At 31.2% G+C, this 13,600-nt stretch overlaps 1 protein-coding gene across 1 annotated transcript in view; it reads right to left on the bottom strand.

The window, feature by feature from the left end:
• Nucleotides 1-1,010: 1,010 nt before the first annotated feature.
• Nucleotides 1,011-13,600, bottom strand: part of LOC143042061 (uncharacterized) — a 57,221-nt gene continuing 44,631 nt past the window's right edge. The window contains exons 17-21 of the mRNA XM_076214300.1: nucleotides 10,014-10,207; nucleotides 7,577-7,994; nucleotides 5,525-5,676; nucleotides 4,906-5,083; nucleotides 1,011-4,756 (exon numbers count right to left, since the gene is read on the bottom strand). Of these exons, the coding sequence (XP_076070415.1) occupies nucleotides 4,467-4,756; nucleotides 4,906-5,083; nucleotides 5,525-5,676; nucleotides 7,577-7,994; nucleotides 10,014-10,207 (1,232 nt within the window). The 3' untranslated portion in view covers nucleotides 1,011-4,466. The remainder of the gene's footprint in view (nucleotides 4,757-4,905; nucleotides 5,084-5,524; nucleotides 5,677-7,576; nucleotides 7,995-10,013; nucleotides 10,208-13,600) is intronic.

Below are 13,600 nucleotides of genomic sequence, written 5' to 3'. Positions count from 1 at the left end.
GGAACATCTCAGATTCTTTTGATTGTCTTGCTTTAAAAGGTAAAAACAAACAAAGGGATTGAACTTAAACAACTTTCGTATAATGTTCTTTTCATAATCTTCATGTTTGATAATTCCCTTGACTTATATGCGTGTTTTAAACAACACGGAAAATCAGAATTAAGCAGTATTTATATTTAGTATTTTTATAAATTTAGAAACACGTCAGAGGGAATTCCAAGTTTTGATAAAATGCGATAGTTCTCTGAATACTCGTTCTGAGTCTGAGTATCTGAGTTCTCAATAAATCTATTTCTGTCATTTAAGAACTGAAGTGGAGTTTTTCTTATATGTTACCGTTATGAAACTGATATTTGAGATTGTCCTTCCATAAAGAAATAGAGAACCATCTAGGTCGTTTATTAAACATTTAATATACGTTCTTGCTCCAGGGTTTGTTTTGGAAATTATGCGCATGCGTATAGTTTTCTTGACTTCAAGGGGTTTTAGATTGAATGGTTGCTCTGGATTCTCCACTCAATTAATTAATTTATAACTCATGGGATCTTTTCTATGTATGTCTGCTATTGAAGGTTATTGTTGTTGCATAATTTTAAATCATATGCATCATTTAAATTAAAATAAATGTAGTCCTCATCGTAGAACACCCCTTCAGGCGAAATGGAGTCTTCCATATAATCGTTTCGAGTTGTCTCCCTTCCGGAAGTAACTTCCGTGAATTCTGAATCAAAACAACACGTCGAGTATTAGCGCGTTCTGTCAATAAACGTCGTATTATATTAAAAACGATCGCATTTTAAACCGATAAATGTGTACGGAAAGGAGTCATGATCACTGACCCAAAGGAAATTAAATATTTAAAGAGTTAGGAATGGGGTTCCTCCTAGAATTAACATAGGAAAATAGGTGATAAGATACGAAGTGAAATACCTTCTCTCAGTCTGAGTCTCAGTGACTGCTGTGGAAAGTAAACTTGGAATTGATAGTACAAAAATAAAACATAGGCCTGATTACATTGTTCATACACTTTTATTCGTGATTGGCTATTTTGTAACTATTTTAAATGTGCAGTTGAATGAGTTTTGAAAATAATATTATCCAGCTACATGTATACATGTGTCACTGAAACAACGACAATCGTATCCCTCAGAGCAATCTGCTCTTAGATTAATATAATTAATAACTTTTCAATTACATTGATTTTGACATTTAATTAATAAATTTACAATTACTTTGCCAATGTAATCAAAATACTTTTCATTTACTTTTGTCCAACAAAATGAATTCTAATGAATGAATGAACACTATTTGCAAGAAGCATATACATTCTATGGCGAACGAAAAAATATATAATATATAAAATGATTAACAAGCATTCTGTGATTATTGCATGGAATATATGGTCCCCTACCGATTCAAAATTCATAGTATTCAAATAAAATGCTAACTTGATCCAGTGGGTTGATGCAACTTGGAACTTTTATTCCCTGAAGGTATCACCCGCCAAGTATTCAGCACCACTGTGTTAACATGAATTATCATTGATATGGTCAAAATTATAAATCAATTGTTTACAAAACTTTGAATATTGAAATACTAAGGATTTATACCTCACCAATAGATTACCTTAGCTGTATTTGACAAAACTTTTAGGAATATTTGGTCCTTGAAGCTCTTCATCTTTGTGCTTTATTTGGCCTTTTAACTTTTTTTTATTTTGAGGCGACAGTCACTGATGAGTCTTTCAGACATTCAGAAATTCAGAGTACTGACAAGACACACAGAAGATAAATAAAAAACACAAAGCACACACATCATACCACAGACCAGAAAACAAGAAATAACGTTAAAACATGAAATGAAGAGACAGAATACGTTGCACAAAAATAACTTTTTACCACCATTATATAACAAGTATCAAGTATCTTCAAGATTGAAATTAAAAAAAGTGTTGAAACTGATTTTCTAAATGTCAAAGGACCATAACTCTGCACAAAATCATCAGACAGGAAAATTTGAACTTGTCATGATAAAACAATACACCAATTATCAAATTAACATCTTCAAGCATGAAGACAAAAATTGTGGAAAACTGATTTGCTGGACTGACTGATGGACAGACAGTTGACAGGTAGACAGAGTGCAAACCTAAAGTCCCATTTGACCTTATCGGTAGGGGACTAACAAAAGACAGCAGAGAATAGTCTGTACAGAGTACATGTATACAATTATATATAGTATGACAATATAATTTTATGTGATCTATTTTTCCAAGCTGCATTTAATCAAATACATAGTTTTACTGTCAAAGATTTACAATAGCTTGTTATAAACTTTCAAATTTGTACTAATTTGGCCAAGTATAGTAAAAATCAGGTAAAAATTCTTTTCCCACAAAAACATTTATATTGCAACACATACAAATTTTATGTCTCTATATGTATTTAGATAACAAACAACTTTAACATTTAATTTAAGTGGTTAGTCAATAAAGATACATTGCAATGAAAATCTAAATATGTTTCAATACCGAATACATATTATTGTTTATAAATAATTAGTTTGTTACAGTCTTCTAAATTTGTATTCCAATTTGTAAACAAGAGTGCACACGCTGAAATGTCTCGCCTTCTATACTAATCATTGATATTATGTTGATAGTCCTAAGTATAAAGCTAAGCTTTATTACAACTGTCACATAAACTTAACATTAACCAAGATAACTAAACAAAGACCAATGAACCTTGAAAAAGAGGTCCAGGTCAGATGAACCATGCCAGGCAGACAGGTACAGCTAACAATGCTTCTATACAACATATATAGTTGACACATTACTTATAGTTTAAGAAAAATAGACCAAAACACTGTGAAATGAACCGTGAAAATGAGGTCACGGTTAAATAAAACCTGCTCGACTGACATAAAGATCATAAAATATTTCCATACACCAAATATAGTTGACCTATGGCATATAGCATTAGATTAAAAGACCAAAACTCAAAAACTTAACTTTGACCACTGAACCATGAAAATGAGGTCAAGGTCACATGACATCTGCCCGCTAGACATGTACACTTAACAATCATTCCATACAACAAATATAGTAGACCTATTGCATATGGTATGAGAAAAACAGACCAAAACACAAAAATTTAACTATAACCACTGAACCATGAAAATGAGGTCAAGGTCAGATGACACCTGCCAGTTGGACATGTACACCTTACAGTCCTTCCATACACCGAATATACTAGCCCTATTGCTTATAGTATCTGAGATATGGACTTGACCACCAAAACTTAACCTTTTTCACTGATCCATGAAATGAGGTCGAGGTCAAGTGAAAACTGTCTGACAGACACGAGGACCTTGCAAGGTACGCACATATCAAATATAGTTATTCTATTACTTATAATAAGAGAGAATTCAACATTACAAAAAATTTGAACTTTTTTTCAAGCGGTCACTGAACTATGAAAATGAGGTCAAGGACATTGGACATGTGACTGACAGAAACTTCGTAACATGAAGCATCTATATACAAAGTATGAAGCATCCAGGTCTTCCACCTTCTAAAATATAAAGTTTTTAAGAAGTGAGCTAACGCCGCCACCGTAGCCGCCGCCGGAACACTATCCCTATGTCGACAAAAATTATCTATAATACAAATTTTAACACAAACAAATGGTAATTTACTAATATCTTAAGACTGAATTTGAAATTACTGAACGTATAAGATGTCTGCATGTTGATTTATATTTACAAATGATGTCCTTGTACCAATGATAAAATTTAGTAAATGTTTTGACTAGTTTGTGATATTGAAAACCCTAATGCAATTATTTCTAAGTTATTTTTTCCGTAACATCAGTTACATTGTACTTTGTTACACATACATATACAAGAGAAACAAACAAGTTGAGATATATAAACATCATATGATGGTGACAAGGGAACGTCACAATCTAATATTGGATAATTAACAATACCAAATGAAAATCATCTCTTTTATCATAAATTTTGGTATTAAGCTTCACGTTAAAGTTATAGTTATCAAGATCCAGGAAAGCATTAGCTTTATTTAAAATCCATAATTCATGTCAAAAAGACAATGTAATTGAAAATAATTCTCAATTACACTTTTCAATGAATTATTTTCAAATATGTAATTTATTATACTTTTAGTTATCCTAGGTTGCTTTCTTCTGGCACTTCGGCTCCCCCCACCAATAAAAACTGGCCGCCATGAAATGCTTTAAAGTAGTGCTTAAAAGTAGTGTTAAAACACAAAAAAAACAAATCACATCAAAATATCACAGGTCTGGTAAAAAACATAAATTTCATTAATTACAAAAGATAAGCATTCTTTTATGAAATGTTAGAATGGTCATAAATGTAAACTTCATGAAATTTTTTTAGAATCTAAATATACTTTATGAAACTGGCATGCAAATAGTAGTGCTTTATCATCTAAAAACAATGAGATATTCAGGATAAGCCTGAGTATCATTAAATATAACAAAGATGCCTGGACTCTTAGGATTGTCAACAACACTGTCATATAATATACGGCCACCAGCAGCTCCTGGTTTAGGCGGTGGTACTTTCATGCCACCATGTGCTTCAGTGAATTCTCCCACAAGAACTTTACACATGTACATCCTCTTGTTACCATTAGGATCTGGACGAGCATACTGGGCTTGAGTAGAATACGTTGGATTGACTGTAAAGTAAACTCCATTACCATATGCCACAGCTGAAAAATCAATTGAACAAGGTAATGATAGGTGAATATTTACAAGAAGGTTAACATTTCACTGTAATTTCATTATATTTTAGTTGAATAAAACAACAATAAAAATGAGGAAAAGATGATGTTAATTTGCATTTCATGTTTTTAATTACCATTCTTTCCACAAAAGGCTCTGTTGAATCCATAAGTATTAATGCTATCAACTGCTTCCATGGCTGTACCATGCCAAAGTCTACGTTCATTAATAGTTCCTGTAGCATTTGTAGAATCCATGGACTTTTTCTTAGCTTCATATTGTTGCTGTAAAGTTCTATTCTGTATTTTCTCAATCTAAAAAGATAAAATAAAATTTTAAATTCATCTCCATAAGGTAAAGAAAAATATACATTGCTTCTTATTTGTTGGCCTTTTGATATCTTTTCCAGTTTGTGTTGATGTTTTGTTGTTTCATTAATAGAATCCTTCATTTGCCCATATTCATATATAATTTTTCATTAAAATCCATAATTTTTATTGGCTGAAATCTATCACAAAACTCTATAACCATATTTTATTGATGTATAAAATACAACAGCTTTTACAATCATATAAAATATAAAAAAAAATGTTTTTGCTACAACTGGACTGCAGTGCTTCATCTTTACAATGGCTTCTATTTTAACGATTAAAACGACATTAAAATAGGTTGGCTTAAAAAGTAACATCACAAAAATACCGAACCCTAAGGAATGGGGAGATAATTTTGAAGACGTAGAATCCTAACTGTTATACCTTTATAATAGCATTATAGTTCCCTGCCATATTTGTCTGGAAATCATGTACAATATCTTGGTATTCTTTATCAGCAGGTTGTAATGTAACAATCTTTATGTTCTCATTTTGATCCATGGATGCCCAGCTAGATGGCATATCATAGGCAGCATCTGAAATCATACATGAAATTTATCTAACACATTAATTTTAATCATTCTGCTTTTACGTCTAGAGTTGATTTTTTTTATTCAATGTTCATTATATTTCATCACTGTCAAGCTTCTGAACATTCTGAAGATCTGTTAAAAAGTGTGACAAAATTAATTGTTTTTTTTCAATAAAAATATTTTGAAATTAAAACTATGAGTTTACAGAAAGTAAGTGTCTAAAGAGTATATACCATGTTACTGTGGATTCATTATTATTCGTTGGATTCAAATTTTTTCGTGGATTTCGTGGGTACAGGTAAACCACATATTTAAATGTTCAACAAACTGCAAATTTTCTATAGGGTTGTTTGCAGACTTTGCCCAAACAACAAAATCAAATATCCACGAAAAATGCAGGTTTTCATCAACCCCAAAAATGGGTACCAACGAAAATAAATGAATGCACAATACCAGTCACCACTTTCAAGATACTGACAATATCTAAAGAAGCCATTCTGTTCAAATGCTCATAAGAACAGTTTGAATGAAGTATTTGTTGAACAAGAGGAAAATATAATGGACAGAGCAGGGCTTCCAAAATTATTTTTAGCCAGCCAGACATTTTATATTTTATCCCGATTTTAATACCTTAAGACTAAATAAAAAAAGTATTCGTCAATTTATCCCTTTCTGCACCCGTTGTATAAAAAAATCTAATCAACGTGTGGTTGTTGATCTCAGTTCTTCATTGGTTAAAATCCGATTATGATGTCGGATTTTCTTGCTTTCCTCTGAATTTCCTATTGTGACGGCATGAAAAAGGGCGACCATGTCTGTTGACGTCACATAGAAAGAACACAGCATTTTGCAGATCATCCAAGGAATAAGCTTGCCTGCATATTGTTTGAGAATCATTAGAGAAACAGATTTTACCACCAAATCTCGTGTAATACGATATTTATAAACGCTCGGCGAGCCTCACATATTAAATTTGAAATTTAACTGTCTCGAGTGGACAAATATCTTATCACACTCGATGCAGTGGTAGAGTCTATATGTAGATGCTTTATTCTTGGGAGGGGGGGGGGGCACTTACTATGTAATGAGTGGTAGGGATGAGCCACTGGAAATTAGGTCACTATTTCATGCTCAATGATATATGAAAAGGGCGAGAAATTCACATTAAATATATCATTAGGTTGATATTATCACTTGCTTGATTATGTCATAAGTATCTGAAACTAATCAGAAGTCAGTATTTAATTTCAATGCGGTTACAACACAGTCGTAATTGCATCAGCTATTTCTCAAACCAATTAATCTCTTTTTATTTCAATGTGGTATTTCCACTGATGCTAGTTATAGATGTTCTAAATCGAATCATTTTAACATGTGCACCTAATTAAAATTCAAAAGTTTGTATACATGAAATATTATAACAATTATCAAAAGAATTCTATAGTATCAGTTTCCTTCAAGAGGGAACAGAAATTTAACTTTTATTAGTTTTGCATTATATAATATAGAACCCAGTGAAAGAGTAACTCTCTGGGGGTGTTATTACATTTATCTGACCAAACATATTGTATTGTCTCTTCATAATGAAAGATATAAAAGGGGAAAATAGAGGAAACTGTTTATTAATAAGATGTGACAAATTTATTGGAAAAGCAAGGTGTGATTTTTTAACATAAATCTGATGATAAGCCATATAAAAAAATCTCTACACTAATGTACCGGAAGATGAAAAATATCCAAATATATCTATAGGTCTGGTTTTTTTTTAATTGATATATGACAAGGGATATATTTTTGAAAAACAAACTATATGAAAAGGGTGGGGTACTGGATGTCTCAGCTGCTCACCCCTACAAAAAAATTATTGAAGTCCCCCCTCCCGAGACTTGATTACTACATTTACCTATCAATTTAGACTTTCTGAGAACAGCCACAGTATCAGATGGATCATCCTCAGGAAATTCCTCATAAGTAGTAAAATCCACAACATATTTATTTTCACTGTTATCGAGGAAGAATGCCTGTGGTTCATGGTTTTTAAATGCTTGTTCCAAAATAAGATTAACTTCTGCTGGATACTCCTCCAGTTTTTGTCCAGTATCTTCTACAGAAATAAAACACCACTGCACCATATCTGGTACAATCTTAGCATGCTGTTGTTGTTTCTGTTTTTGTCTGTCAAGATCTCGTATAATTTTGTGGACCTCATCCATAGCCTCTGACAGATTTTCTATCAAACCTCTGACATTGATACAACCTATTTTCTTATTAAATTCTATCTCTACTTCACAGGTTTCTTCTAACTTCAAGATTGCAGCTTCCTGTGAAAGAAAACATTGAATATTAAAGTCCAATATCATACCGCAATGACAGTATGGCTTTTCAAAAAATAAATGTGAAGGGAGTTGGCAGGCCCCCTTTTTGAATCATACATCACTATGCATTTGAGTTCTTACTACATATATATATATTATGTCTTATAATTGTCAAGGCTATATTTCTAAAATAATCGCCACCAATTACATTTTAATACAATTTAGATTTTTCTGTTTCCTGGTTTACAAGAATGGCATATACCATAGATATTAGAATTTCCCATTCTAGACAGTTTTTGCTCCGAATACATAACAAGTAAAATCACAAAAATACTGAACTCTGAGGAAAATTCAAAACAAAAAGTTCTTAATCAAATAGCAAAATCAAAATCTCAAACAGATCAAACAGATCAAACAAATGGATAACAACTGTCATATTCCTGACTTGGTACAGGCATTTTTTTATGTAGAAAATGTTGGATTGAACCTGGTTTTATAGATAGTTAAACCTCCCACTTGTATGATAATGCTAAGGCCAATTTTACCTGCTAATTTAATTTGCTTTCATAGAGGACATATTTCTCCATATATTTTTCCAAGGTAAATAAATATCAAACTATATTTAATAATAATATTCCATTTTTTTTATATAATATAATAATACTATATATACATATTTATAGATCTAATTTTAATGAATATTGGATTTATTTCAAAGATATTTCACTTGCCAATGGGATTACTAACTAATATTCTGTAACCCAAAAATTCAAAAGTTTTTTTAACATAATAATCTTGTTGGTTTTGTGGTTTTGTTGGTTGTGTTGGTTTTGTGGACAGTCTTTTAGTCTGTCCTTCTTTCAATCTTGTCCTTTTCTAAATCCATATTAATATATCTTTTAGGATGTTGTATATGAAATTGTCACTTTTGATATTTTTCTATTTTTTCCTCCTAAATATCTTAAGATGTATGACTTCAACTTTTTTCCAAAGCTGTGTAAATTTGTACTTTTAACATCTTGATTACATTGTAATGTGTGGTAAGAAATTGTAATAGGTCACATGCTCGATATTGTTTTTTCATTCATACTATATTTCATTTTGTGGATGTTTATAATGTGTCAAATAGTAAATAAATGTCTGTACAAAATGATAAGGGTTTTCTGTTGTATTTGAATTTTTCTGTAAATAATTGTTGGTTAAGAATGTTGTTTTTTCCATTTTTTGGGCTTTGTATACTTGAGATTTTTTTGTAAATCAAGATACATTTTTTTTAAATGTTCCATTTCCAATCCTCATCAGAACATTTTGCTAAAAAAAATTATAATTATTTTTAATATCATATTTCTGTAACTACCATTTGACTCTAGTGTTACAGATATCATTTTCTGATCTTAATATCTTTTGCATGCTTTGGATTTGCAAAGATTTAACAAAGTGAACAACAAATATCAATGTTTAGCGAATATAAATTTTGGAAATGTTTGTATGCAGACTTTTGAAAGGAACAGAATCATACAATTTTACGAAATCAAGACTTTTCCTAAATTGACAAAAATTGGTACCCAAGAAAATATATTGATCAATATTCCCTCAATATTTTAATCAAAAGAGTATTTGTGACATTTGTACCTAACTCAAACTAAATTTGCTGATACACCGTATTTTGAACTATATTGGTTTACTTTCATAAACTGTGACTTGGATGGAGAGTTGTCTCATTGGCACTCATACAACATCTTCTTATTTTTATTAAAGACATATTATATAAGGAGATGTGGTATGATTGCCAATGAGATAACAAATAAAATAGATTTAGGCAACTATAGGTCAATGTAGGGCCTTTAACAATTTTAAAGGAATTAATGTAATAAAACTTCTTAAGCTTTTTAAACTGACTTTGCTGACTTCTAAATCATTTGATCTCTTGTGAAAAGTTGTCTCTTAGGCAATCAAACCACATCTTTTATTCTATATTTATATATAAGCCTTTCACTAAGCCAGTGTCTTAATTAAATAACTCACTTGTTCTTTAGTGAGTTTTTTGATTAAAGCATCCTGAATATTTTTTTCTTTAAAATCATTGATCAAGCTCTCTTCTAAAGATTGTATCGCTGAATCTGCATCATTCTCTTTCTTTGCATACACAACAAGATTCAAAACAGAGCTTGGCATCTTACTGACTGTCCATTGCTTTGTAGATACTGCTTTCTTTTCTTCTAAAACACAAAGTTGAAAGTTTGTACTTGGTTTTCATAAGAAAAGGGATATTCCAGGGAAACTTTTTTCATAATACTGTGAAAGTAATTTTATTTGTGGGGTACCAATTTTCGTGGATGACTTTATCCACGAATTTAAGTGTCCAACGAAATAAAACAAACATTGTCCAAATCAAGACATAGAAAGATCCCCGTCAGTAGGTTTGACTACTGATATGATCTAGGGAATATATTGAATAACGCCAAATCTGAGAATACTTTAATAGCAGTCACAGAACTACAACCGCATGCAGGATTATACCAATTTAATATTTAATAACCTAATCTGTACAACTTTTGATCTTTTAATTCTCATGAAAAATATTTTTGATCGATGAAAGTCAGATTTCCGGTATTGATATGCTAGTATGATTTTATTTCCTCATAGTTCTTGTACATATAGGAAACAATAATTTTATACTAGGCTTGATTTTTAGAACCCAAATAATTATCACATTCTTTCTGTATGCTTTTGCCACCTAAAAAAAAATAGAATGACCTAGACAGTTTTCCATAATAGTTATGTCATAAATCATGTAAATACGACGTTTATTTTTTTTTAATGGTTTGTCTTTTGTTAGGCCTCTTATTCCAATCATTATGTAAGCCAAAATCTAAACAAGAGGCTGTCACAATGACAGCAAACCGGATTTATTAATATTTATTTGTGTCCTGGCAATATCACAAGAACCATTACTGATGAATGGTGAAAGTGAAAATCGTCAATATCAAATTTGACCTCCATTTTGTCATCAGTATCAACATCTTAAAATTTGAAAAGCTTAGATTGAATGGTTCATCAAGGCCGTAACTAGGCCTTTTATTTTAGTGAGGCAGAGTAATTGAGCGAAAAAATTTTGGCAGGGTATGGAATGAATGGTGCAAAATCCTGCATTCTGAGCATTTCCAGAGGGCTTGAAAATTTTTAGAATTTTGACACTTTTTATATAAATTGTTCATGTTTACAGACATTTACTTGAAAATTTTTAACATCTCTATTTGATTTTATATGTCAGATAAACTTCCAAATAAAAAATTGAGTCTGCTGCCAGAACATAAAACAAACATCGACTCAGTAGAAATTGTCACAGAATTCAAATGGCCAGTTACGTGAAACTGTTTCAGAATTTTTGGTCTGCTGACATCCTCATCGCGATGAACATGGACTGATGGAGCATGGCAAGACCACAAAATCCATCGTCTCTCGTGCTAAACCTTTCCTAAGTTTGCAGTCGTCTCAGGGTAGAAAAAAGAATGTTCACAGCAGAGGATTGTCAATGGGAGAGTTAATAAAAGCACAAGAACACGTTGTGACGTTACGCACAGTGTTCGGTTTAGTAATGGTAACGTTACTCGACGTAGTTTCAACCGAGTTCTGTACAAAACACCAAAGCTTTGCAATATTTTTACTACAGCTGGAAGCATTTTAATGTTTTACTACTTATCTAACCAGGTGCTCCGCAGGGCGCAGCTTTATACGACCGCAGAGGTCGAACCCTGAACAGTTGGGGCAAGTATGGACAAAACATTCAAGCGTGATACAGCTCTGAATTTGGATTGTGATCAAATTTTTGACATTACATGGTTTTTTTTTACACAAAACAAATGTCAAGATTTTACAAATCAATTAAAGATTTCTTCTTCAAACTTTTTAAATCTAAAATTAAATAGTTGACACAGCATAGGTTTCTGACACAGAATGAATGTGGTCTAATGAACTTAAAAGATTTTTTTTGCCTTTGAGCAATTCACTATGCTGTTGAATATTAATCCTCTCAAAAAAATGTTTGAAGAAATTTTCTTTTTATTTATGAAATCTGAAATGAGAAAAATTTAACCCCCCCCCCCCTTTTTTTCACATCCCCGTTTCCCTTTTTCCAAAACTGATATCAATTCAAATTTCTAATGGAGTTTGCAACAAAAACTACTCTTTTAAATACATCATAAAATATTAAAATGTAAAATAAAGTGCTTGTTATCACTGAATGGTAAAGATTGGTTGGTGGTAAAACTGAATATACATGGTTTATTGTATAAAACAATAAAAAAAAAGCTTCATCAGCAACATTTTATATTGGCAAATTTCCAATGAAGTTATTTACATAAAGTTATTGGCAAATAAAAATAGAAAATGACATCATAGTCATGTCTGGCAAATGTCCAACATACATTATCTAAAAACATTTTAGATAAGATAAGGAAAAAAAGCTTCATCAGCAACATTTTATATTGGCAAATTTCCAATGAAGTTATTTACATAAAGTTATTGGCAAATAAAAATAGAAAATGACATCATAGTCATGTCTGGCAAATTTCCAACATATATTATCAACTGCTATTCTATACAAAGAAAGATAACTCCAATTGAGAATTAATTGCTATTGCACAATATTGTGCAATTAGATATTTCTTGCTATTGTGCAATACTGTGCAATTGAAAATTTCTTGCTATTGCACAATACTTGATATGGAATCCTGATTTGGACCAACTTGAAAACTGGGCCCATAATCAAAAATCAAAGTACATATTTAGATAAAGCATATCAAATAAGCCCAAGAATTTAATTTTTGTTAAAATCAAACTTAGTTTAATTTAGGACCCTTTGGACTTAATGTAGACCAATTTGAAAACTGGACCAAAAATTAAGAATCTACATACACAGTTAGATTTGGCATATCAAAGAACCCATTTATTCAATTTTTGATGAAATCAAACAAAGTTTAATTTTGGACCCCCATTTGGACCAACTTGAAAACTAGGCCAATAATTAAAAATCTAAGTACATTTTCAAATTCAGCATATCAAAGAACCCCAAGGATTCAATTTTTGTTAAAATCAAACTAAGTTTAATTTTGGACCCTTTGGACCTTAATGTAGACCAATTTGAAAACCGGACCAAAAATTAAGAATCTACATACATAGTTAGATTCGGCATATCAAAAAAGCCCAATTATTCAATTTTAGATGAAATCACACAAAGTTCAATTTTGGACCCTTTGGGCCCCTTATTCCTAAACTGTAGGACCAAAACTCCCAAAATCAAACCCAACCTTCCTTTTATGGTCATAAACCTTGTGTTTAAATTTCATAGATTTCTATTTACTTATACTAAAGTTATGGTGCGAAAACCAAGAATAATGCTTATTTGGGCCCTTTTTTGGCCCTTAATTCCTAAACTGTTGGAACCAAAACTCCCAAAATCAATCCCAACCTTCCTTTTGTGGTCATAAACCTTGTGTTAAAATTTCATTGATTTCTATTTACTTATACTAAAGTTATTGTGCGAAAACCAAGAAAATGATTATTTGGGCCCTTTTAATAATAATAATAATAATAATTCTTTATTTAAAGAG

This window comes from Mytilus galloprovincialis, chromosome 8 (assembly GCF_965363235.1).
Source record: "Mytilus galloprovincialis chromosome 8, xbMytGall1.hap1.1, whole genome shotgun sequence".
NCBI classification, from domain to species: Eukaryota; Metazoa; Mollusca; class Bivalvia; order Mytilida; family Mytilidae; genus Mytilus; species Mytilus galloprovincialis.
Note: the sequence above shows the minus strand (reverse complement) of the source record. Positions and strands in the feature narration are given on the sequence as shown.